The sequence below is a fragment of the Choloepus didactylus genome, chromosome 5 (assembly GCF_015220235.1).
Source record: "Choloepus didactylus isolate mChoDid1 chromosome 5, mChoDid1.pri, whole genome shotgun sequence".
Lineage (NCBI taxonomy): Eukaryota > Metazoa > Chordata > Mammalia > Pilosa > Megalonychidae > Choloepus > Choloepus didactylus.
Window position 1 is genome coordinate 49,848,189 of NC_051311.1, and position 27,782 is coordinate 49,875,970.

A 27,782-nucleotide genomic window follows, 5' to 3' on the forward strand; every position below is an offset into this window, starting at 1 on the left:
CTGTTTTTAAATTGGGCTGTTTGTCTTTTTATTATTGAGTTGTAATGGCTCTTTATATATTCTGGATACTAGACACTTATCAGACATATGATTAGCAAATATATTCTCCTAGTCTGTAAATTGTCTTTTTTACTTTTTTGATTGTGTTCTTTGAAGCACAAAAGTTTTAGTTTTGATGATGTCCAATTTATCTGTTTTCTTCTTTGGTTATTTGTGCTTTTGGTATCAAACCTAAGACTGTGTAGCCAAAGTAAAAGTCATGAAGATTTGCACCTACTTTTCCTCTAAGAATTTCATAGTTTTAGTTCATACTTTTGGGTGTATAATCCATTTTGAGTGAATTTTTGCATATGGTGTCAGGTGTCCAGCTTCATTATTTTGCATGTGGGTTTTCCATTATCCTAGCAGCATTTGTTGAAAAGAGTGTTCTCTCTCTATTGAATTGTCTTAGCACCATTGCTAAAGACCAACTGACCATAAACATAAGGGTCTATTTCTGGACTTTTCACTTCTCTTCTGTTCTTTTTGTCCATCTTTATTCCAGTACCACATTGTTTGGCTTACTGTAGCTTTATAGTAAGTTTTGAAATAGGGAGGTATGAGTCCTCCACCTTTTCCTTCTTTTTATAGATTGTTTTATAGATTGTTTTGGTTATTCTCAGTCATTTGATTTTTAAGATCAGCTTATCAATTTCTGTTAAAAAAAAAAAAGCCAACTTGGATTTTGATAATGATTGAATTGAATCTGTAGATCAGTTTGGGTAGACTTAGCATATTAACAATATTAAGTCTTCTTAGATTCTTTTAATAAATCCAAAAAATAAATAAGTCATGATCTGTACCCTCAATTAGCTAACCATTTAATGGAGTCATATTAAGAACTCACCTAAGTAATACAGTATTAACAGTATTAATAAAAATATTCATTGGGTTTTTGCTGCATCAGATTCTGTAATTATCCAAAATAATTATTATCACAGACAATTATGACTAGTATTATCTCACAGGTTTATCTCACAGATGAGAAAATTGAGCCATATAAAGAATGAATGTAATTAAATGCTCAAAGGAGGTAAAGAGAAAGCTTAATTCTTTTGGATTTTATCAAGCAGAGCTTAGAATTAGATTTTGAAAAATAAGTAGTATTTGGACAATAAATAATGGGATTTGGGAAAAGCTGCTGCCTGAAGAAGTGGTATCTTGTATTGCAACATCTTGAAAAAATAAAGTAGTTTGGTGGTGGTGGTGGTGGTTGTGGTGTGTATTTTTGAGGGAGAGACTTGCTCATATTTGTATGGTAAGAAAACAGAGGAAAAGAGAAAACTGGAAGATAAAAGAGAAAATGGGGATAATGATGGACCAAGGCCACCATAGAAGAGGCCCTAAACATCTAGTGCTAGCACTAAATTGAGAGTGGAAGAGAGATGGGGAATGATGTGGGTAGTTGTTTAAATAAAGAAAGTAGCAGAGGAACCTTTCATTTGATGACTTTGTTCTTCAGAATAAATTTGAAGGTATTGTTATTTTCAGAATGAGTTAAAGGTTGGGGGGATGAAGTTAGGTGCCAGAGAAGAATAGAAAAGTTTGGAGTAAGTATTGTGGAAAATGTGATGTGATGTTAAAAATATGTAAAATTTAACAGGCAATAGTGTGAAAGACCAGGTGAGTCTTAAGTTTTGTGGATTGATAATAGAACAAATTGATCTATTTTATTATATTCTCCAGCAGTGTATGGCAATCTGAGAGACAGAATGGAGTAATTGAATGGTAGGATTTACCCAAAATTGGGATTTGGCAGTAGTTGGTAAAAGAAAAAGGATTAGCCTGAGAATCTGAGGTGCTATGAATGGCATTGTTGAAATGGTAAGGTACAAAGTTGGTATGAAGACAAAAAAAATACCCACATCTGAGAAACTTGTTGAGTGATTAATGTTGCCTCTGAACAGATTAATGTGAGTGAGATAGAAATTTAAGAAGATTTTATAAGTTTGTGTGTACAGGGGTATAAAAATTTCCAAATTGAGGTATTTTCGTCATTTGGAACTCTTTTGTAAAGGGCCGAGCTGTGGCTGTGTTCCAGTTTGCTAATGCTGCCAGAATGCAAAATACCAGAAATGGGTTGGCTTTTATAAAGGGGTTTATTTGGTTACAGTCGGAAGGCCATGAAAATGTCCAGATTAAGGCATCAACATGAGTATACCTTCACCAAGGGAAGGCCAATAGCATCCGGAAAACCTCTGTTAGCCGGAAGACATGTGGCTGGCGTCTGCTGATCCCACGTTGTATTCCAGCTCCTCTTTCTCAGCTCCTGTGCATTCTGCAAAATATTGCTCTTGGGGCATTTTGTCCTCTCTTAGCTTCTCTGGAGCAAATTCTGGGCTACCATCTCCAAAATGTCAGCAAAAGTCTGCTTTCAATGGCTGTCTCCATAATGTCTCTCTTTGCTGCTCTCCAAAATGACATTCTCATCTGCTCTGAGGTCCTTCTGTTTGTGAGTTCTTTTATAGGACTCCAGGATTAAATCACTATGTAATTTAATCAAATGTTTTACCCACAGTTGATTAAGTCACATCTCTATGGAAACTACTCAATCAAAAGATTCCAGCCTAATCAACACTAATACATCTTCCCCCACAAGATTGCATTAAAGAACATGGTGTTTTGGGGGACATAATATATCCAAACCGGCACAGGCTATCTCTGGATCTTGAAGGGAGAGTGGAAATAAATGCCCTTACATATGAGAAGTTTAGAGAGCTATGAGCCAGGAGTGTTAAAAGAGGAGTCAACATCCACACTGAATACAACAAGGATAATGGGGTGAAGTGAGCCAAGCCTGGTACAAAACAAAGTATGTTGGTACCTTGGCAGATTGTGGCCTGTGAAGATGGAAAGAGGTAGAATAAGTAGATATTTCATATTTAAGAAAAGGAAAAGCTATTGATAAATGTGGTGAAATACTAGTTTGTAATCCACAATGAGGGGAATAGTATATTTTCAAAAATTAAGGCTATCATTTTGACAAGGAAATGACATTTGGAAAATTTAGTGTTTCCATTCATTACATACTCCACAGGGAAAGGTGTAGTAGATGTATTTCTCAGTGACAGGCAATAAGAATATTTGATCTATGCAAGAAGAAACCTTATTTTCTAGAGTGCATGTATATAATCCCCAAAGGAAAGGGATTGTGTCATTCTTACTTATTTTTGTCTTGTGAATCCCAAACAGGTAAGGCACATATATGCTCAATATAGATTTATTGAATGATTGAAAGCTCAATAAATGGATCATGTTAAAAGAGGTGCCCTGAAGGACCTCTGAACTGAAAGCTAAATAGAAATACAACTTAGAAAATTTTAGACTGATTCGATTATAAAGCCTTATCTGCTATGAAATATTTCAGGGTCAGGCTAGGACAACTAATAGGTTGTAAAGTGAGAGAGGGCATTTTGGTGTGGTTTACGCCCCTTACTTGAGAAGCTCATTTTACTATTTTTATTTTCCTTTTGTTTTTGAAATTATATGGTAAGACCTAGCATACCAGGATGCTATGGACTTTATTGAAATGAAATTTTTTATTCAATCTCATCCACCTTTGATAATTCTCCCTTCCTTGTAGGATGAAGTTAAGACTTCATAGCATGGCATATATGCATCCTATCATCTGGCCCCTCATCCACTATTCTCATCTTTTAGTTTCTCTGTGCACCTATTCTTCATTTAAGTTCCACAGCATTTACTGATTCCCTGCTTATGTGCCGAGTATTGTATGAGATTCAGCTACACCAGTCTGTGATTTTTCCTCTATGTCTTGAGCTTGCCCACCTTTAGTTTGCCACAGAATTTCTCCTGTACACAGGGTTCTCTCCTCCCCACTTTTTCCACCCATCTAAACGCCAATCTTTCAAAGACTCCTCCTGTTCCCGTTTGCTAATGCTACCATTAAGCAGAAATGGATTGGCTTTTATAAAGGGGATTTAATTAGGTTACAAGTTTACAGTTCTAAGGCCATAAAAGTGTCCAAACTAAGGCATCAACAAGAGGATACATTTACTGAAGAAAGGCCAATGGTGTCTGGAACACCTTTATCATCTGGGAAGGCACATGGCTGGCGTCTGCGTCTGCTGATCCTTTGCTCCTGGGTTCTGGTTTCAAAATGGCTTTCTCCAAAATGTCTCTGGGCTTCTGTCTTGCTTATCTTCTCTCTCTCAGTCACTGTGCATCCTTGCTTGTTCTCTCAGGGCATTTCTCTCTAACCATCTGGGGTCCTCTCTTACTTCTCTGGGGCAAATGCTGCATCTCTTAGCTTAGTATCTCTAAATGTCTTTCTTTCTGTGTCTCTAAGCGTCTGGGTCTGTGTTGGCTCTTAGCTTCTCTTGGGGGCAGACTCTGGATTACATATCTTAACGTCTCTCCAAAATGTCTCTTTCAGCTTCTCTGTGTTGTCTGCTCTCCTTGAGCTCTCTTAAAGGACTCCAGTGATCTAATTAAGACCCATCCAGAATGGGCGGAGTCATGTCTCCATGGAAACAATCAGTCAAAGGATTCTATGCAACAAGATTGGATTAAAAGAGCATGGCTCTTCTGGGGTCTGTAACTTTCAAACTTGCACACCTTCTTTCTCCATTCTCACCTTTTATCAAGAAGTTTCTTTGTTTATTGCTCATTTACAACACTTAAATAAAAATACATCCATCTGCTTCTCTGCAGCCCAATAATAAACTCCAGGAGATTTGGGAAGTGTCAGTTTTTATCACTGTAGCCTTTCATAAATGTTTGTAATATTGCATCTGTCTGGGGTTATAGGGAAAAATAGTGGACCATGTTGTGCATGAGGGGGATTACCACTGACTAAAAGAACTATAGACTTACATATTCCAAATGATTCCATCTTTTTACTTTCAGTATCATTCTCCAAGATTCTTTTTACTTTCAGATTTGATATATTGTACAGATAACAATTAATTTGATGTATTGCATGGCCATTTAACTTTATAGCTTCGGTGAGATGAAACTTTATAACCTGATGATTAGCAGTCCCAGAATTTCTTGACTACTGGGTGTTAGCTACCTTTTCAAATAAAATTTTATTCTCTAAGCAGTATTTGATGGGGAAGGAGGGCATCAGAGATCCATAGTGAGAAAAATAAAATATTTTAACTGATAACTATTTCAGAAATAAGATTCCAGCTACACATCTTCTAAGCTCTATTGAGGAGGTTTGGTGGTAATGGTGAGATGGCACTGTGAACCCAAGTCTTGCCTTTCTGACAAATCTAACATACTTTTCAATTTCTTTTTTTGTTCTTTATTTTTGAGAGAGAGAGAGTGTGTGTGTGTGTGTGTGTGTGTGTGTGTTATGAACTTTACGCTTAGATCTTATCTGAAAAAAAAATTTTTAATGGGAGGAGCCACTTATCCTTTTTGCATTGTAGTATTTTATCTTATATTAGGTAAGTAGTTGGAAGGTAAACTGCTATTTGAACAGAAAATTGGAAATATTATGCTTTTTTAAGTTAATATTCATGGACATTCTGTATATCATTTATATATATATATAGACATCACTTATACATATCACTTATAGTGATATGGACATCACATATATAGATCACATATATAGTTTCTTGAGGTAATATAGTGTACAAATTTCTCTTTGTAGTGTCTTAGCAAGGTTTTTAAGATTGTAATTGAAGACTTAAATTTCAGATTTCTTTTTGTTACTGTCAGGACAAAGTCCATATTCAATGTAATTCTACTTTATTTTATAGGCCTATGAAGAATACACCAGCAAGCTAGATGCCCTCCAACAAAGAGAACAGCAGTTATTGGAATCCCTGGGGAATGGAGCTGATTTTTCTGTTTCTAGCTCTGCATCAACAGACACCGTTACATCTTCTTCCTCTTCTAGCCTTTCAGTGCTACCTTCATCTCTTTCAGTTTTTCAAAATCCCACAGATGTGTCACGTAGCAACCCCAAGTCACCACAAAAACCTATCGTTAGAGTCTTCCTGCCCAACAAACAGAGGACAGTGGTGAGTTAAACTTTTAATATTGTCATTTTTCTGTTTCTTTATATTTTTCAGAAAGAGCAGTTGAAAATGAAGTATGTTATCACTTATACTCAAAGGTTATATAAATGAAAGCATTCATTTCAAACAAGAATGGAAAAGACATAATTATTGGTGCCTGTTTGTCTTCCTTAATTGGTACAAATTGTATTGTCTTTAGCGTCAGATCTGACATTTAAATATATCTACCAAACTGGAACCATACTCAAGTTTAAGTAATAGTTAAAAATCAGTCAGAGTTTGAAGACTTGAGCTTGTTTGTTGTCTACAATATGTCAGGTAAGATTTGTTGTTCTTCCTATTCTTATTTTTTTTAATCATATATTGAATTTTCTGTGTGCTTAATAGTCTTTCTTCTTGTTTATACAACTTTTAATTGTTGATCATTAGTAGCGCCATTAGAACATTAGAGAACCCTGAAAGAGATATTTAAAGTAGGGAAATCTACAGAATTATTGTGGATGGTCTGTAATCCCAGGCACAAGTATTGTCAGTGAACTTAATAAGTAACATGTCTGTATCCAATCACTGTTTTTAAATGTATATGGTTGTTTTAGATATTAATAAAAAACAACTTCATTTACAAACACAACTGAGATCAAAGTAGTTTTTAAGATTTTTCTCAGACAACTGCTGTCATTCAGGTTTCACAGGGTCTTTTTAAGTTTAAAAAAAAAAAGTTATTTCAAAGACATCATATTCCCTAAAGTTAAGAATTATAGTGTCAGAGATTAGACTAGGAAACTAATGGAGTTGCCAGTTATAAGCCTGTAGATATTGATGTTACTTAGGAAATCTGACTTTTTTAGGGAGTTGTTTATTATCAAGAATTGCATTTATTGATAATCTCCCTGCCCTTTCTTCCATATGCATTCAGCAGTTGATTGCAATAAAATGGACTTTTGATTATTCCTTATGCAGAATTATAGGGAACTATAAGTTATTTATTATTAATAAATTAATTTTAAAATTCAGTTTTCCCTCCCTTTCTCCTTCTTCTCCTAGGTAAAATGAAATTAAAGTCATTTCTTCCCACATTAAGATGGGGAATTACTTTCCCAGTATTGCTTCAGGAATACCTCCTAAAAGAAGAGTATAAAGTGAAATTAATTCATCTGTGGATAAAAATTCTGCTATCTTTTAAGCAGCCTGTGTTTCAAAACAATTTGTGGCATTCTGTCCCATTCACAATAGATCTAAAATTAATTCTTTATTGCCTACTTTAGTGAACAGAAGGTAGAAATTGTGTTCTTAGGTCCCAGGCTTTTCCTCTTCTCTTCATCACAGTATTTTACTCCTTTGAAGCTCTGCTGAAACTTAATAGTAGTGTGAGTTTTCAGTTAAAATTATTTATATTTGAGGTTGTTAGATATGCTCTTTCAAATTTCTCAGCCTAATCCAAATGATAAACTAATCTGTTGGTATTTGTGAGGGAGGCAAAGAGAGCTTTGAACATGCTTAAATTAACAAATATTGCTAAAGCTTATAATTTCCCACTTTAAAAAGCAACAAAACATGAAAAGATGCTCAGCATCATTAGCCATAAGGGACATGGAAATCAAAACTACAGTGAGATACCGTTTCATACCCACTAGGATGGCATTAATTTAAAAAGGGAAAATAAGTGTTGGGGAGGATGTAGAGAAACTGGAAAGCTGGTGGGGATGTACAATGGCACAGCTGCTGTGGAAAACAGTTTGGTAGTTTCTGAGAAAGTTAAACAGGGAATTACCATGTGACCAGCCATTCCACTCCTAGGTATATACTCCAAAGAAATGAAAACAGAAATGCAAACAAATACTTGTGCGCTGTGTTCAAAGCAGCATTGTTAACAGCAGCCAAAGGTGGAAATAGCTCAAAGTGTCCATGGACAAATGAATGGATGAACAAAATGTGGTATATATACAATAGACTATTATTCAGTCATAAAAAGGAGTGAAGTTTTGATACATGCTACTACATAGATGAACCTTGAAAATATTGTCTGAGTGAAATAAGCCAGACACAAAATGAGAAATAGTGTATGATTTCACTTATGTGAAATATCTGGAATAGACAAATTCATAGAGAAAGAAAGTAGATTAGAAGTTACCCAGGGACAGAGAAGAAAGGGGAATGGGGAGCTAATGCTTAATGGGTTCTGAGTTTGTTCGGTGTGGTAAAAAGTTGGGCAATGGATGGTGGTGATGATGATGCTTAATATTGTGAATATAATTAATGCCACTAAATTGTCCACTTAAAAATGATTAAAATTGCAAAGTTAGATTTTATATATATGTTACCACAATGAAATTTAAAAAAAAAAATAAAAAAGATTAGATTTAAAAAAACAATAAAAATTATCACAGTAAGTAATTAAAGGTCACAGGACAATGATGTCAAATGTCTTCAGGAATTAGGCAGATTAAATATGAATCAATTGAGGGTGTGAATTAGTTGTGTGTGCTATAGAGAAACAAAAAGAACCAGACCGAGCTAAAAACATTAAAATTCAGAATTAAAAATGAAATTTTCTGGCCAAATACTTTGATACTTTTGGTAATGGGCTACTCAGTTTACAGTACTGCCCTACATTGCATATCTCCATTGAATGCAATATGAATGGTACCCCCTGGAGTTGTGTAGAGGGCTTTGTCATTCCCTTTTTTACATGGCTGGAACAAATAAATGGTTATAACTATTACTCCATGATAAAACACTGAAAACTGTTTCCCCTAAAAAAATGAAATTTCTACCTAGAGAGTTTTGCATGAGTGCTGGAATGAGAGTGGAACTGAACATCAGATTTTCATCTGATGAATGCTCAAAAGGTAAATTCTATTTTTGTACCTATTGACTGAGCTTTATCCGTCACTAGGATTTTGGTGGGAAGAAAGACTCCCTTTATGGAAGGATCCAGCTCCTATGTATTTTGTTTCTTTTTCTCTTTTGGCTTACTCATTTATCCAGTCACATATTTTCTGTCTTCCAAGAATTCCTAAAAATTTCTAGTCAGAGAAGTACAAGAGGTAAAAAGTAAAGGCCCGTCCACAAACGAATAAAATAATATTCCATATCCCTCTAGAGCCTACCAGTATTTCTTCACCCATATTCCCTTCAGTAATCTGTCTGTTAGCATATTCAACCATTTACCATTTGATATATTGGATCTGTACAACTATAGAGGAGTATGTTCACACAAAATCAACCTAATTTTCATTTATAATTATGACTGGAAAACCAACAGCAACAGAGAAAGTAAACATGAAAAAATAAATTAACTGAACTTAGCAAAAAGTGGAATTAATGCAAAAACTAGAACTTTTAAGATGTTTAATTATGTCTGAGAAGGTACTGCATTTCTGAAACCAGATCAGGCTGATATGAAAATGGAGTTATTCAGAAAATCATGAAGAATTTGTGGAAATTCAAAATATGGTCACTAAATTTAAAAGTTAAATAATAAGAACAAATAACAGGATAACTAAAGAGAAAATGAATATTTTAGAAGATAAAGCTAAGGAAATTTCTTAAAATATCTAGCACAAATATAGAGATGGCAAATAGGACAGAAAAGATACCAGATATGGAAAGAGCCCAAATGTCCAACTTCTGTTTAGTAAATCTTCTAGATGAAGTAAACAAAAATGGAGAGAAGATGTAATCACAAACATATTAGAAGAATTTCCCTGCACTGAAGAAAGGTATCAGTCTTTAGATGGAAAGGGGTGACTGAGTGCCAACAGGAAAAAGAAAACAGAATACACCTGGACATGTACTGTACAATTTAGAATTTTAAAGACAAAGAAAAAAATCTTAAACCCTTTCAGAAAGATAATCTGGTAATCTACCAGGGAAAATAAGAATTGGATTGACGATTCTCAATGGCAGACAGAGCTAGAAGGCATGTAGCAGAATCAGTAAAAATCTGCTGAGAGCTGATAGCCAACTCATATTCAAGAGTAGAGAGGAAAGCAAGACTTTTTTTTTCTTTTATATCCAGGGGCTCAAAATTAGATTAATAGAATATGATAGGTATCTAGAAATAGATCCCAGAATTCAGGAGAATTTGATACGAAAAAGATAGTGGTTTAAGTAAGTAGGAAAAGGTGAGTTATTTAATTTTTGGTGCTAGCACATCTAGAAGAAAATAAAGTTGGACCACATTTTGGACCAATTATACAAAAAAATTCCAGTTGAGTGAAGAAATTAAATGGAAAAAATAAAATAGTAGACATCTTGCTGCAAAATCTAGTAGACTTCATGTAAAATCTAGCAGTAGAGGTCACCATCTTAATTAAGTTAGAAAATCCCAAAGCTATAAAACACAAACATATTTCACTAAATAAAAATTGTTTTATATGTGTTACTAGAATTAAAATTTCAAAAAATAAAAATAGGACTGTAGAGCATTGTAAATGTTGGACTGTAGTTAATATTACAATTATAAAGTGTTCTTTCATGAATTGGAACAAATGTCTCAACTACTGCAAAGTGTTAATAATAGGGTAATATATAGGAACTCTATTTTATGCATGATTTTTCTGTAAACCTACAACTTCTCTAATAAGCAAAAGAATTAAAACTTACTAACAAAGTCAATAACTTTGGAAACAATATTTGTGCTCATTTTGAGGGAAGTGCAAATTAAAGTAACCATGAGATCACTTCATCTGTCTGGCAAAAATTAAATTATTACTGGCAAGGGTATAGGGAGAAGCTACGCATTATATTGCAGGTGAAAATACAAAGTTTCACAACTTATGGGAAAGCAATTTGATAATATCTGATGAAATTTAGAAGTACTGTGTCTTCCAAGCCAGCATTCCTATTTTTGGGAAATTATCCTATAGAAATGAAAGCTCCACTCTATAGGACAGCTGTGCAAGGATATTTATTAAAGTATTGTTTGTGATGACAAAGTGAATGCACATCAATAAAATGATTGCATAAATGCACTGTATTATATGGAGCCACTAAAAAGAATGAACTAGAACAATACTTGTACTTGGAGGTTTTTATAAGATGTATTGTGAGAGTGAAAAGTAAATATATGAAATGATACTACCTGTTTGGGTTTTTTAAAAAAACCCTATGAATACCACATTGTGATAATCTTGTATTTCCAGCAATTTAGCAAACAAGAGGACTCAAAATTATCTCTGTCACTTAGAAATGCTGAATAATATACATTTGTTTAGACGTATGGTTGAACTCATAGAAAGTAAGGAAACCTGCATAGGAGTAAAACAGAGAGAACTGAAAAACCAGAGATGTAAATGAGTTGTTACTGTAGTTCAGGCACAGACAAACAGTGGCCTGTGGGCCAAATCCAGCCCACTGCCTATTTTTGTAGTCTGCGAGCTAAGAATGGTTTTTACATTTTGAAATGGTTGAAAACAAATCAAAAGAAGATGTCATGATACCTGAAAAGTATATGAAATTCAAATTTGCTTCCATAAATAAAGTATTGGAATACAGTCTTGTTCATTTGTATATGAACTGATTATGACTGCTTTTGTTCTATAGCTGTACTGTTAAGTAGTTGCAGTAGAGACTGTATGGCCCGCAAAACCTAAAATAATTTATTCTCTGAAACTTGATTGAAAAAATTTACTGTAGTGACCTCCAACAAGGACAGTTTCACCCTGTGTAACAAAGAGATGCAAGTGTCAGTGTGTAGGATTTAGGACTAGGCCTTAGGACAGTGTCACCAAATTAGTTGGAACTAGATCCTTACTTAAAGCTGTTTTTGAAGGACTTTACCCTCTGAGAAAGGGTAAACAAGAAGAAAATGTGTTCACTACCATACGTAAACAACAAGGGAACATTTTCTGTCTTGGCATGACACTAAGTGAAAGTTCAAGTTTCCCCTGTAACTTCTTTTTGGGTGGTAACATACATACAGTACAAAATTTCCTCTTTTAACCACTTTTATGTTTACAATTCAGGAACAATCAATTACTTTCACAATATTTTGTTATCATCATCATCCTCCATTATAGATGTTTCCATCACTCCAAACAGAAACTCTGTACCACCACCCCTGGCCTTTGGTAACTTGTAGTTGACTTTCTGTCTCTGTGAATTTGCTTATTCTCGGTATTTCATGTAAGTGAAGTTATATAATAGTGTCCTTTTGTATCTGGCTTATTTAATTCAATATGTATCTTCAGTGTTCATCCATGTTGTAGCATGTGTCAGAACTTCATGACTTTTTATGGCTGGATAATATTTTATTGTATGTGTATACCACATTTTGTTTATCCGTTCATCCACTGATGGACACTTGGGTAGCTTTTTTACCTCTTCGGTACTGTTAATAATGCTGCTATAAATATTGGCATACAAGTATGTGTTTGTGTGTCTGTTTTCATTTCTTTGGGGTATATACCTGGGAGTGGAATGGCTGGGTTATGTGGTAATTCTCTGTTTTAACTTTCTGAGGAACTACCAAACTGTTTTCCACAGTGGCTGTACCATTTTACATTCCCACCAGCAATATACAAGTGTTTCTATTTCTGTGTGTCCTTGCCAATGCTTCTTTTCTTTTTTTAATAACCATTCTAATGGATGTGAATTGGTATCTCAGGATTTTGATTTGCATTTCCCTAATGACTAATGATGTTGAGCATCTTTTTACGTGCTAGTTGGCCATTCATATATCTTCTTTTGAAAAATGTCTATTCAAGTATTTTGCCAATTTTTTAATTAAGTTGTCTTTGTTAAGTTGAAGGAGTTCATATATTCTGGGTATTAAACCCTCATCAGATATAGGATCTCCAAATATTTTCTCTTATCTATAGGTTGTCTTTTCACTTTCTTGATAATGTCCTTTGGTGCCAAAAAGTTTTTAATTTTGTTGAAGTCCAATTTAACTGTTTTTCTTTTGTTTCTTGTGCTTTTAGTGTAAAGTCTAAGAATCCATTACCTAATACAAGGTCCTAAAGATATTTCCCTATGTTTTCTCATAAGAGTTTTATAGTTTGAGCTCATCTATTTAGGGCATTTCTCCATTTTGAGTATATTTTTGTGTATGTTGTGAATCAGGGGTCCACTTGCGTTCTTTTGCTTGTGAATATTCAGTTTTCCCAGCATCATTTGTTGAAGAGACTGTTCTTCCCCCATTGGGTGGGCTTGCACCCTAATTGGAAATTAATTGGCTGTAGATGTGTGGATTTAACTCTGAACTCTCAGTTCTCTTTTACTGGTCTATTTGTCTTTTCTTGTGTCAGTACCATACTGTTTTGATTACTGTAGTTTTGTAATAAGTTTTGAAATAGGAAAATGTGAGTTCTCCAGTTTTTTCTTCTTTCTCAATATGGCTTTGGTTATTCAAGGCCCTTTTGGTTATTCAGGGCAAGCCATTCCATATGAATTTGATGACTGGCTTTTCCATTTCTGCAAAGTCTGCTGGAATTTGATTGTGATTGTAAATGGTATTGAATCTATAAATTGCTTTAGGTAGAATTGACTTCTGAACAATATTGTCTTCTGAGCCATCAGCACCAGATGTCTTTCCATATATTTAGTTCTTTAATTTCTTTCAGCAATGTTTTGTAATTTTTAGGGTACCATTTTTAGTATACCATTAATTTAACCATTTTAGGTAAAATTTATTTCTAGATATTTAATTCTTTTAGATGCTACTGTAAATGGAATTATTTTCTTGATTTTCTTTCTGGATTGTTCATGGCTGATGAATAAAAACAACTGATTTTTGCATGTTGATCTTGTACACACCAACTTTGCTGAATTTGTTTATTCGCTCTAGTAGCTTTCTTTTGGACTCTTTGTTAATATATAAGTCATCTGTAATAGGAATAGTTTTACTTGTTCCTTTCTGATTTGGATGCCTTTTATTTCTTCTTCTTGCCTTAGTTTTCTGGTTAGCCTTTCCAGTAGATTGTTGGATAGCAGTGGTGAAAGTGGGCATCTTTTTCTTATTCCTGGTCTTAGCTGAAAAGCTTTCAGTCTTCCGTTGTTGAGTGTGATATTTGCAGGTTGTTTATAAATGCCCTTTATCATACTGAGGAACTTCCCTACTTTTCCTAGTTTTCTGAATATTTTTATCATGAAAAGGTGGTGGTGTTTGTCAAATGCTTTCTCTATGTCAATTGAGGTGATAATGTGGGTTCCTGCCCACCCCACACCCACCCCACCCCCGTTTTTCTGTTAATGTAGAATATATTGATTGGTTTTCTTATGTTGGCCAATCCTTACATTCCTGCAATAAATTCCACTTGCTCATGGTGTATAATCCTTTTAATGTGCTGTTAGGTATGGATTACTTATATTTTGTTGAGGATTTTTGCATTTTATTTATAAGGGATATTACTCTTAATTTTTTTTGATGTGTTTATCTGGCTTTGGTATTAGGATAATACTGTCCTTGTAGAATGAGTTAGAATGTGTTCCCTCTTCACTTTTTTTGGAAGAGTTTGAAAGGATATTTGTTAATCTTGTTTGACTGTTTGGTAAAATTCAGTTTGCAGCATCTGGTCCTGGACTTTTCTTTGTTGGGAGGTTTTCGATTATTCATTTGATCACTTTGCTTGTTATTGGTCTGTTGAGATCTGTTTCTTTTTGAGTCAGTGCAGGTAGGTTGCGTGTTTCTAGGAATTTGCCCATGTCATCTAGGTTATCTAATTTGTTGGTGTATAGTTGTTCATAGTATCCTCTTTTATAATCCTTTTTATTGGCTTGGTAGTAATTCCCCTGATTTTAGTTATTTGCATCTTTTCTTTTTTTATTTTGTCAATCATCTTGAAGATTTATCGATTTTCTTGGTCTTTTCAAAGAAACTAACTTTTGGTTTTACTAATTCTCTCTGTTGTCTTTCTGTTCTTTATTTCATTTATTTCTTCTCTAATCTCTATTCTTTCTTTCCTTCTGCTCTCTTTGTTTTTAGTTTGTTCCTTCAGGCGTGAAGTTAGGTTACTGATTTGATCTTTTTTTTTAATGTAAGCATTTATTATAAATTTCCCTCTGAGCACTGCTTTTGCTGTATTCCTTTAGTTTTGATAGTTGTGTTTTTGTTTTTATTCACCCCGAGTTTGTTTAATTTCCACATATTTGTGAATTGTCCCGTTTTCCTTCTGTTAATGACTTTTAGCTTCATTCCATTGTGGTTGGATAAGATACTTTGCATAATTTCCTTCTTTGTAATGTATTGAGACTTGTTTTGTGACCTAAACATATAGTCTATCCTGGAGAATTGTCCATGTGCACTTGAGAAGAATAAACATGTTTGTTCTTTGAGATATTTTAAAATGTTCTGTAAAAACCTATAAATTGTGGTTATCTGGGGAATGGGGACATTGCCTGGGGTGGGACAAAGGGACTTACTTTTACCTTTTACCCTTCATTTACATAATGCATATCTTTTTTAGGGTTCAAAATTATCATTTATAGTGATAATTTAGCTATTTGTTTCTTGCTTGATAATTAGATAACTAGATAATGCTAAAATACATATTTAAATAAATGTATCCTGGAACATTGTGAGAATATTTTTATAGATTGGAATCCTGGACATTTTTATTGGTTCATGGAGTATACATACTGTAAATTTTTGTAACACCTTTAAATGGGAAAATTTTGCTAGAATTTAATCTCAACTGTGTATGAGATGTCCTTTTCCTCCAGACCCAGCCAACATTGAATGTTAAATTTTAAAAAGTTTTACCAATCTAATAAAAATTAAAGTATATTAGATCTAAGATAACCTTATCCATGTATATTTTTCTGTGCTTATAAGGCAAAAAGTTAACCAGAAAAGTTTTAGATTCACCAACTTAAGCTGTCTTGTCCTAAGTCTGCCTTCTTGAATTCATAATTGAAAAAACAAAATTAGCTTTCTTTTACAGCTTTATTGAGATATAATTCACATACCATACAATTCACCCAGTTAAGTATACAATCCAGTGATTTTTTAGTACATTCACAGAAGTTGTATGTGACCATCACTATGGTCAATTTTAGAACATTTTCATCACTCCAAAAAAAGAAACCCATACCCATTAGCAATCTCTTCCCATTTCTTCTCAATCTTCCCACCTCTAAGCAGCCACTTACCTACTTTATGTCATTATAGATTTGCCTATTCTGTACATTTCATATAAATTGAATAATGCAATATGTGGTCTTTTGTGATTGGCTTCTTTCTTCACTTGTCATAATATTTTGAAGGTTTATCCATGTATGTATGTATCATGCATATATCATCATTTGATGGACATTTGGGTTGTTTCCATTTTTTGGCTTTTTGTGTGGACGTATGTTCTCATTTCTCTTGGTTAAATGCTTGTGGGAACCCTTTGAAGAATTGCTGGCCTGTTTTCCCAAAAGGCAGATATAATATTTTACTGTCTCACCAGTACTGTATGAGGGTTGCAGTTTCTCCATGTCCTCACCAGCACTTGCTATTGTCCTTTTGACTGTAACCATCCTAGTGAGTGTGAAGTGGTATATCACTGTGGTATCAATTTGCATGTCCCTGAGCTTCTTTTCATGTTCTTATTGGCCATTTGTATATCTTCTTTGGAGAAAGAATTTACTTTTGTAAATAATTTTACATCCTAGACATAGATAAAATGCCAGTGGTCTGAGGTCTTATTAGACAGGAAAAACCGTAGGGGTTGTTAAAAACAGCATAATAATAAAATCATTATAATAGAAATTATTATAGTAACAGAAAAGGAAAAATAGCCAGCATTATTTAATCTAGAGATAGAAAAAGGTGCAAGCTTTGTAAGGACTTAAGCCACAACAGGAGAAAAATGGAGAGAACAGAAGTAAAACTGATTGTTTTACTATATAGCTTATATGTTGTGACCATGTGATTGTGAAAACCTTGTAGCTCACACATTTGGGTTGTATGGACAGATGAGTAGAAAATTTGGACCCAAAGTAAATGAATAATAGGGGAGTATGGGGGGTATGGGATGTTTGGGGTGTCCTTTTTTACTTTTATTTTTATTCTTTTTTTTTTTTTTTTTTTTTTTTTTGAGTAATGAAAAATGTTCAAAAATTGATTGTGGTGATGAATGCACAACTATATGATGATATTGTGAACAATTGATTGTATACTTTGGATGATTGTATGGTATGTGCATATATCTCAATAGTATTGCATAAAAAAATTTGAATGTTTTAGGGGCCAAGATGGATACTACTGAAGATAGGTAAGCCTGAGATTAGAAAGTAAAAACAAGGTGTACTGAATGAAAGGATTATAATGTCAAGAAATGTAATAGTAGCTAACCTCTACTATTTTCCTTTTATAACTGAAACAAACATCTAGGTCTAGTCACCTACAATGAACAAATTTTAATTTTTTGTTATATTTGCTTCGTATTATTTACACGCTCACACTCAAATTTAGGTTCTTCTTACCACTTCCATTCCCTTCCCTAGCACTCACTGTCCTACTTTATCCCTCAAGATATAGTCACTATGATGAATTTGTGGTATATTTAATCCATATTTTTATATTTACCCCTGCAGTTACCTTTATTTGTGTTCATTTCTTCATGTGACTTCAAATTACTGTTTAGTGTCCTTTCATATTAGCCTGAAGAGGAATCCCTTAAGCATTCCTTGTTGGGCAGACTTGGCTAATAATGAAATCTCTTAGCTTTGTTATCTTGGAAGGTCTTAATTCACTCTTGGATTTTTTTTTACCAGATATAGAATTCTTCATTGACTAGTTTTCGTATTTGTTTTTATTTTTTTTTCTTTCAACACTTTAAATATTGCATCCCACTGCTTTCTGGTTTCCATGGTTTCTGATGAGAAATCTGCTGTTAATCTTATTGAGGATCCCTTTTATGTGAGGAGTCACTTCTCTCACTCCTTTCTAGATTCTTTGTCTTTGACTTTTGACATTTTGACTATAAATGTGTCTCAGTGTGGCTTTCTTTGAGTTTATCCTGCTTAGAGTTTGTTGAGCTTCTTGGATGTGTAAATTGATGTTTTTATCAAATTTGAGGAGATTTTATTAATTATTTCTCCAATATATTCATTCTCTGTCTCTCTTTTCTCATTCTGGTACTCCCATAATGTGTATGTTGATATGCTTGATGGTGTCCCACAGGTCCCTTGGATTCTATTCATTTTTCCTCTTCCTTTCTTCTTTCTTTTCCTCAGGCTAGATGATTTTAATTGTTCTGTCCTCAAGTTTGTTGATTTTTCGGCCTGCTCAAATCTGCTGTTAAGCCCCTCCATTGAATTAATTTCAGCTAATGTACTTTTCAAGTCCAGAAATTTTTTAGTTCCTTTTTATAATTTTCATTTATTGATATTCTTTTTTTCCATTTTCCTGATTTGCTTTGTTCTTTGTCCGTAGTTTCCTTTAGCTCTTTGAGCATATTTAACACAGTTGATTAAAGTCTTTGTCTAATAAATCCAATGTCTGGGCTTCCTCAGGGATGATTTCTGGCATGTTTTTATTTTTTTCCTTTGAATGGATCATACTTTACTTTTTTTTTTTTTTTGGGGGGGATGCTTTTGCTTTTTTTGTTTAAAACTGGACATTTGAATATTATAATATGGTGATGGAAATCCGATTCTCTTCCTTCCCCAGGGTTTGCTGTTCTTGATTATGAAGGCTTTAGTCATCCACTTGTTCCGTGACTTTTCCTAACTATTTTTGACTTTATTATTTGTGGTGTGTGGTCACTGAAGTCTCTATACCTTTAAGCTTTTTTTTTCTTTAAATATTTTTTATTGTGAAATATAACATATGCAAAAAAGTGATAATTTTCAAAGTACAGTTTAACAAGTAGTTATAAAGCAGATTTCAAAGTATGGTAAGGTTTATAGTTCCACAATTTCATTTATTTCCTTCTGGTGTGTTCTAATACACCAGAGACTAAAAAAAAACCATATAATGTTACAGCAGTCACAGTCATTTGCAAAATCCTGTCTTCTCTGTTACATCTCCTTCTCATTTGATCAGTCTCTCAGTCTTCGGGCATATTTGGGCAGTGACCATTCTAACTTCTTCATGTTGAAAAGGGGTGTTGACATTATGGGATAGGGAGATGCAACTGGTTTTTGTTCTTGGAGAGACTAGTACCTCTGGGTTTCAGGGCTCATCTGGCATATGAACAATCTGAAAGTTTTAAGTTTCTGAAAAATAAACTTAGTGAGTGGAACTGTTATAGAGTTTCAGATATAGCCATAGGTGTTCTTTAGGATTTATATTGGTGGGTGGGGCTCAGTGTACTGTGGCAACCTGCGATGTCAAGCTGAAGCTTGGATGAGAGTAACCTCCAGACAGCCTCTCAACTCTATTTGAAATCTCTTAGCCACTGAAACCTTCTTTTGTTAGGTTTCTTAGCCACTGAAACCTTATTTTGTTACATTTCTTTTCCCCCCTTTTGGTCAGGAGGGCATTGTCGATCCCTGATGCCAGGGCCAGGCTCATCCCTGGAAGTCATGTCCCACATCAGGATGGGGGGTGGGGCGTGAGTAATGAGTTTATTTGCAGAGTTGGCTTAGAGAGAGAGGCCACATCTAAGCAACAAAAGAGATTCTCTAGTGGTGACTTTTAGGCATAAGTATGGAAGCTTAGCTTCCCATTAGAGAAATCAGTTCCAGAAAAGCAAGCCTGATGATCAAGGGCTTGGCTTACTAAATTGGGGGTCCCTAATGCTTGAGAGAGTATCAGGAATTTGCCAGGTGGGAAAGTTTAAAAGTTCTATATTTTTCTCTATTCCCAGAAGGGACTTTGCAAATACTTTTTTTTTTATTATCTGCCCAGCATACTCTGGAATGTATCAGGGCATTACATTAAGCTATGCAGAATTACAGGATCTCATTCCCTATGCTAGGCTCCATGTGTTTAGGTTGTTTAAATGAACTGGCTACACAGGTTAAGTTAGATTGTGTGCTACAGAAAATTTAAATTTTGGACAAAATAAACGTCTCTTCCTTTGTGTACCTGTAGCTTTTGTTCTGCCAGTGTTTTGACAGATTTTCTTGAATACCAGAAGCTAAGAAAACAACTCTGCATCAGCTCAGACTTCACTTTGTGTTTTCACTAAGCCTAGGCATCAGCCACTGGTGAAAGCTTAGGGTCTTCTCAGTTATTTTCTGTGCACATGTTCTGTCCTGAGCATGTGGTGGTTTTCTAAATCTCCAATATACATGAGTACTTTGGAATGCCTTAATTTCCCAAAGAACCTCTCCCCAGATTTTCCTCCTAGACTTTAGGTGGTCTGTTGTATGTCTCAACCGTAATCTTTTGCCCCAGGCAGCTTTGGGGTTTAGATTGGCCTTATAATGTTTTTATGCAATGCCCACCATTTTACTGCCCTGAGTGGTTTGCAAGTAGGCCAAACATAGATGAGCACTTTGTGACAGTCATTAAGGTAACCCTCAAACAGATTAAAACATTGAAATGCAATAGTTTGCAAATAAGGTCTGTTCTGTTTCCTTCAGAGCCAGGGACCATGGTTCCACACTTGGAATGCTGCAGTCTTGAAAAGCCAGGGAGAGGGGCAAGCAAGCACAAATGAAAACACCACAAAACTTTCCTTTTTTTTTCCCCCATATACTTCACGTTTTATAACAGTTTTTCAGTTGCTTAATTGAGTAACAACTTTTCTGCACAGTGGGAATTAAATTTTGGCTTAGTTCACCCAGTGGGTGGTAAAAGTTGACTTTTTAAAAAATTGTTATTGAAAAAAAAAAAAAAACAACCAGGGAGAATGACCAGTGTAGGGAGTCCTAGGTTTTCTGAAATAGTGGCCTGTTCTGGGAGCATTTTTGTCTCCTTATTTTGTACCTTTTTTTTTTTTTTTTTTTTTTTTTTTTTTATTTAAGTTTTTCCTACATTTGTAAACATTGCATCCCAAAGAGTCTGTTAGTTCTTAGTATGGGTTCCTTAGAAAGCAGACCTGAGGCAAATTTTTTATTCAGGAGTAAAATCCCAGGGACCAGGAGTGAGGGAAAAAGTGAATGAGACAAGGAAGGAGGGAGAGCTAACACAAAGATGTATCAAACTGGTCACTACTTGCTAGCAAGAGCAACTAGTTGCTTAAGCTCAAGGCTGTATAGACAGCGGGTCTGGGGAAGAAAAGAAGAATTCATTCATTCTCCAGCACCCATCTTCCATTAGTCGAAATTAATCCCATTAGTACTTAATTCCCACTGCAGTTTGGAGTTGTGCATGATTGGGCTCTAAGAAGGTCCCTGGTTTTTATGTTCTGATGACAACAGGGAAGCCCAAAGTAAAGAGGCAGGCAAGAGGTACCTGGTTTAGGCATGAGGCAAGGTGCTTTTATTTGTCCACATGAAGCAGGTCAGATTCTCACACCGAATAGCTTGTCCTTTTGGTAGCTGGGGATGTTAAGAAGTAGCCAGAAGCCCTGGAATCAGGTATTTCCTTTTTTTTTTTTTTTTTTTAAGTAAAAAAAAAAAATACTGGGTGCTTTTTTTTTTTTGCCCCCGTTTTTCCTATTGTTTTTAAGTTGCTTTTTTCTTGATTCAACATTTGCTTTGTTGATGTAAACCTCTTGAGTATTTTCCATAGTTTTGAGAAAGTTGGTTCTGATACTTTTCTGCTTGTTTTTCAGTGTTTTTGTGGAAGGATGGGTATTTGTCACTGCCTACTCTCATTTGTTGACATCACTCCTCAGTGCGTATTTTCATACTTTCACTACACACACACACGCGCACACACACACACACAAGTATGTATACATAAGAAACAGCCAGTATTTTTGTTTTTTAATTTGGTAAGTAGTCTCATACTTTATGTAATGTGCACATCTTGTCTAATTAGTTTTAAATTATAATGTCGAGGTATACATATATGTATATTTATATATACAGATTTATTTCATTCACTTTAACTGCTATTGAGTATTCCAATTGTTAGCTTCATTCACTAACCCGAATGTTTTAGTGTAGTCAGGAAGATAGCCCCTGTGGGCTCCAGATTTATGTCCCCTTGTCGTAGCAGCTACAGTAGAGACTGGAACTTCTCTTAGCCAGTGTCCCTGTATTAGTCTAGGGAAGAACTTTGGTACTGTTTGGTTCCTATATTCAGCCCTGAAACAGTTACTATCAGTTACTATTAACCGTTTAAGTCATCTATAGGCAAAGAAGTAGCAACTGTTGATTGATAGCTTCTCTAATACCACACGGATTTTAGGGAAGGGCAGGTTCCCGGAGGAAATAAAGTGGTAGGCAACTAAACAACACATATCAATTATACATACTGAGACAAATATTCTCTTCCTGTCATGTTTAGGGTCAATAAGAAGTCTCTTAAGGACCATCAGTGTGATTGAAGGATTACGTATTTTTCAGCTTTGAATAGTGTTAGATCAAAATTGATTTTGTTTTAAATGTTGACATATATAATTTCTCAGTGGTGGGTACATAAGGATCTGTTATATTTTCTGTTCTTTTTAGTATGTTTCAAAAGTTTCATTATTTTAATAAAAGACTAAATAAAATATCAATTTAAAAAATTAGTTTTGCTTTGATTCAAGTTGGTGAATAGATAGTAATAGATACTTGGGTCATAATGAGAAATGATGTATCTGACACAGTAATTTATATGACAGTTTAGAGGTGTTATGAAGGTGAATTATTGAGGTTTTTTGTTTTTTTTTTTTTTAATGATGTGAAAAAAAACATAGTTTATTCACTTTACATCCTATTGTTTATTGATGATACTTTGTAGGTACCTGCAAGGTGTGGAGTTACAGTCCGGGACAGTCTAAAGAAAGCACTGATGATGAGAGGTCTAATCCCAGAATGCTGTGCTGTTTACAGAATTCAAGATGGGTATGGTTTGTATGTGATGTGACATTTTATATTTTAAAAAAGGAGGAGAAACCTTAGACATTAAATTTTGGGGTTTTCTGTAGAGTCTTTACCCAAACTTAGGGAATTGAAAATCAACTTTAGAAAAAAAATTGTTAAATATTTATTGTTAGCGTAAAGAAATCTTGTAGGCCCTTTGAATAGTTTGTGTGACCATCATGTCTGTGACTCTGATCAAATGACTATATGGAGTTTGAGGTTCTTAAGATTTTTGAACTATTTAGAACATGACTTAGTGAAATAATGAACTCTTCCCCACTCTCTCATTTTTAATATTAACTTAAGGTTTCATAAAAGGCTTATAAAAATTAACATTTTATAGTGAACTGTTTTTCTTTCAAAAAGTGTTTAGCAGTGTGCCAAGGTCCCCAAATTTTGAATCCTGTAAAAACAAAACAAAAAAAAAAACGAAAAAAAAAACAAAAAACAAACTTTTGGGGGCATGTTGTCCCTTAAGTACTCTTTTTCTTTGAATGGATAGATAAGTCAGTACCTGTGGGTTTTTGTTTTTTGTTTTTTGTTTTTTTTTAATTTTTTGGACCCCAGGAACAATCCATTTTCTGCTGTTGTAGGTCTTTTCTGGAGCTGACTTGAAGAAAAGAGTACATCTCTTTACCCTGCTGTTTGTCCAAGAGTGATACATTTATTTGGGGTAAACTTAAAAATTAATTTATTGCCATTTAAATTTCTAACGATGGAAGACCAGGGAGTCAAACCTCCCTCACTATTACTAGCCCCTCAATAACCAATTTTCATATCTTCAGCATGAGGTATTTGGTGAATTTTAGGTATGATAACCCAGAAAAACTTGTGTCTATACTTTTCAGAGAGAAGAAACCAATTGGCTGGGATACTGATATATCCTGGCTTACTGGAGAGGAATTACATGTAGAAGTGTTGGAAAATGTTCCACTTACAACACACAACTTTGTATGTACCTTTACATTTTTTTGAAATGTCAAAAATTTTCAAGTTCTCAGGAATGAATTTTTACTTAGGGAGTATGAAATATAGATGAATACTTTTGGGGTTAATATTTTGCCTAAGTTGACAATCCGTTCTGTTCTTTTAAAACCTGTATTTAAACTAAGGAGTTTTATTTTAATCATTATAGTTTAATTTTTAAAAAAGGGCAATATGTGCTCATTATTAAAAGAAAAAACAATTGAATGGTACAAAAGTATATGAAATAAAAAGGTGAAAATACCCTCTTAGAGGTAAACTTCTGTCAATAGGTTATTATGTAGACTTTCATAGTTTCTTCTATATGCACACAGAAGCATGTGTGCTTGTACCTACAAACCCAAAGTTTTCATTTTCTTTTCTTTTTCCTTTTTCCTTCCCCCAAAACAAAGTCATGCTGTGTGTAATATTCTTCACTTTAAAAAAAAAAAAAATTCAACAATATCTCATGGACATCTCTCTATGTCAGTGCACCTAGCTTTATTTTTGTAATGATTGCACAACAATCTGTAGGAGTAGGATTTTTTATATTTAATCATTCGTCTACCAAGACATTTAGGTTGATTTTGCTTTCATTTTTGAATCTATTATATACAAAGCTAAAAGGAACCTTTTCTACATGCATCTTGACACACTTGTGTAAACACTTCTGAAGAATAGGTTAAGGGATGTGGAATAGCTGGATATTAAAATCTTCTTGAGAACTTCTTCCTTTATCTGGTTTTTGCATTTGGTGGAGCCTAGCATAAGCTGTGTCAAGAGCAGAAGGCCTGGAAAGTGACACCCTTCCATTTTAAAGAGAAGGATATAGTTTGCAGAATTTGAGAACCTGTCCTTTAAAAGGATGGCAGGAACCAGGATTAGAATGGTCTAAAAGGCAGGAATGCATTTCTTACTCTTCTATATATATGAAATTTTGACCACAGATTTTTTTTCTATTTAGACATTTTTGGCATCAAGTGTTTTCCCATGTGCCTTATTGGAATAGTCCAGCAGGCCTCTTAAAGTAGGGGATTGATGAGACTATTTCCTTGGAGGTTTGTGCTTTGAGAGGTCCATTAGTGGTAAATAATGAAATCAGGTTTGTGCTTCAGTAAATAAGGTATCTTTTGGATGAGTGAAAGAAACACCTAATGTCAATAAAATTTAAACTGTTTCATAATGATGAGCTAGGAAGTTCATACGTGTAGACATTGTTTTAAACTTTTAGAATTTTGAGAGGATGAATCTTAAAATTTTTATTTGTTCTTAAGAATCCAGAAACAGTTTAGCTTACATTTCATAGTGATTACTACTCATTTTCTTAATAATTCTTAGCTAGAAATTGCACATGAGGAGGTGAAAGATGTAAGTTGCCAACAAAATAGTATTAAATAGTACTTTAGAAAGGTCCTTTCCAAAAGAGGATAGTGAAAGCAAACTTCAGATTAGTTCTAGAGTATGGAAATCCTCACAACATGATCTGATACCTGCCAGTAAATTTTCATTGAGAGACTTCTATTTGTCTATGCAATAAGAACGTTCATAACACTCTTAATAACTGGGTTTGTATAAAGTGCCCTATAGATGCACAGACTAAACACTCCTAACCTGGACTTTGAAGATTCAGGAAAGCTTCTCAAGGGCAGAAATACCTAAGCAAAGGCCTGGGGATGAGTAAATAGCAGGTAAAGAGTGAATGAAAGAGCACTCTAGGCAGAGGGAGCAGCAAGAAACTATCTTACCTTGGAAGTTTTGAAAGAAGTTTAGATTGGTTGTACAAGGTTGGAGATGGAGGTGTTACAGTGTAGCAAGAGTTATGGGTGGAAATGTAAGCAGAATCAAGCTCATGAAAGTATTTAAACTGAGTTAAAGATTTGGACTTTTCCCTAAAATAGTTGAAAATTTAAGGGTTGTGAGTGGAGGTTGTGTATGTGTGGTTAGATTTGTGTTTTAGAAAGATTGTTGAGTACCATGTAGAATTCCTCTCTTTGCTTCTCCGTGTTGTATTTTGCTGGCTACTCAAGAAGTGCTGCTTATTCCTTCTGGTTTCATAGAGTCCATCATGAAAGCATTTCTTTCAGGGTCTACCTACATCCTAGGAGTACTTGGAAAATAGCAGGAGGTGAGGTAGGGTAGGGGAATAAGATTTGAAACAAATGCCATGTGTTCCCTCCCCCCCTTTTTTTTCTATAGCACTCAGGTTAATTTATTCCTTCATTTAGCCCCACACCTTGTAAATGAATGCTTGCAAATTGGTCTGTGCCTCCCATTGGTTTAACATATGTGTCTAGATATGTATGAATTCCAGATTAAGCATAAGCTGTGACCCAAAAGAGATTTATTTATTTGCGCTCCCCTATTTTGACAGAAGTGTATGCACGGAACTCAAATGCGTATCCATGTTTTCTCCCCCTTCTATGTTTTCCTCTCCTCCCTCCCTTCTTCGTCCTCTCTTTTTTTCTCCTTGTATACACAAACAGTGCGTTACACATAGTTTTAAAATATAAGTCAGTGACAGGATGAAAGACTACAATTGAGTAGATTAATGAAGAGAAAAATCGAGGGTTTCATTTAATCAAATGAGTGAGAGTATGAGTGATTAGCAAAGAGGATCAGATGATTGTAAAATGCTAAGAATCTGTGAAAATGTTTTGTATTTTCTGTGCTCTATTTCCTGAGATTCTGCTAGCATTTATTTAGCTAGCAGTATAAAAGATGCTTGACTTGGTGAATAGTGGCCATATAAAAAGAATTAAATAAGATTTTCTAATTTCTTGTATGTCCAGAGTCAAATGGAAAGGAACAAAGCTAGAAACAAGCAGTTTCCTTTTTACATCCCCTGTAAGGTAACACAGAAAAAAGATAAAGAAAACAAAAGCTATTGAAATGTTTTTTAAAAAAAAACCCATAATGGATTTTTATGCCAGAATATCATTTTCTTGATGAACCATTCTTTTCAAACAACTTTTTATTCCATTTAATATCTGTTTATTGAAAATAGAGTTTGGTAAACTGTAGGTATTGAAATAAATTAAATGGATCATGAAAAGCATTTTAAATATAATTAAATGGATTAGAAAATGCTAATATATATCATATATATGCAGCCTAAATATTATTATATGAATACAAGTGTGTGGTGAGTCATGATATAAAATACATTTCTTACTGTTGTTTATGGTCAAAACTGTTTGGATAACCAAGATGAATTTAGCATATATAGCAATGAACAAAGAAAGAAATAGAAGTCATCCATACTCTCACTCTGTAGTAGCCATTATTAACATTTTGGTATTTGTTTATCCTTTTATGTTTTCTGCTTATTATATACACAAAGCAAATACTTTTAAAGCAATTTCTGGTTTTGGTAGTTATCAAGATAGGGTCTCCCTAGCACAATTCTGTTTATATGACCCATGTTATAGATCATTTGCCTTTTTAACATGGAATTCTTGCATGTTGCCTTTTAAATTTCTGCATGGAAGAGCATTCTAATCTTTTGACAAATTAATAATTTGTTAAAAGTAGTTCTTAACTACTTTTTTCCCATCCCTTGTCCTAGTTAGCAAACTAAGAAGAGTTATTCTAATTTTCATATAAAACATACTAGTTTTAATCTTTTTTGAATAATTGTTTTTGAATTTTATCAAAGTAGTGTATGTGTATAGTTTTAAAAATACTGCAGAGGCGCTTATAATGAAAAATAATCTGTTGCCCCAGCATTCTTGCTAACCTCTAGTGCTGCTTTCCTGAGGAAACCACTCCTAACTTTTAAAGTTCTTTGGTCATTATTTTCATATTACTAAATGAAATCTTTAAGCTGCAATTTTTTGCTTTATCAACTTTCTCATTTATTGATTCCTTAAGGAATTAGCTCATTTGTACCATTTCAGCCTTTCCTCCATTACTCCTTAGACCCACAAGATGATTATTTTTGTT

The 27,782-nt window shown here is 34.2% G+C and overlaps 1 protein-coding gene across 4 annotated transcripts in view; it reads left to right on the forward strand.

Annotated features, from left to right (window-relative positions):
• The window catches only part of BRAF (B-Raf proto-oncogene, serine/threonine kinase), a 192,889-nt gene that overhangs the window by 91,203 nt on the left and 73,904 nt on the right, over positions 1 to 27,782 (forward strand). For 3 of the 4 annotated variants that reach the window (XM_037836016.1, XM_037836017.1, XM_037836015.1), the window contains exons 3-5: positions 5,775 to 6,038; positions 22,756 to 22,859; positions 23,726 to 23,828. In XM_037836016.1, the coding sequence (XP_037691944.1) occupies positions 5,775 to 6,038; positions 22,756 to 22,859; positions 23,726 to 23,828 (471 nt within the window). Of the gene's footprint in view, positions 1 to 5,774; positions 6,039 to 22,755; positions 22,869 to 23,725; positions 23,829 to 27,782 lie in introns of all 4 variants that reach the window. The other variant, XM_037836014.1, reaches the window with a different exon arrangement.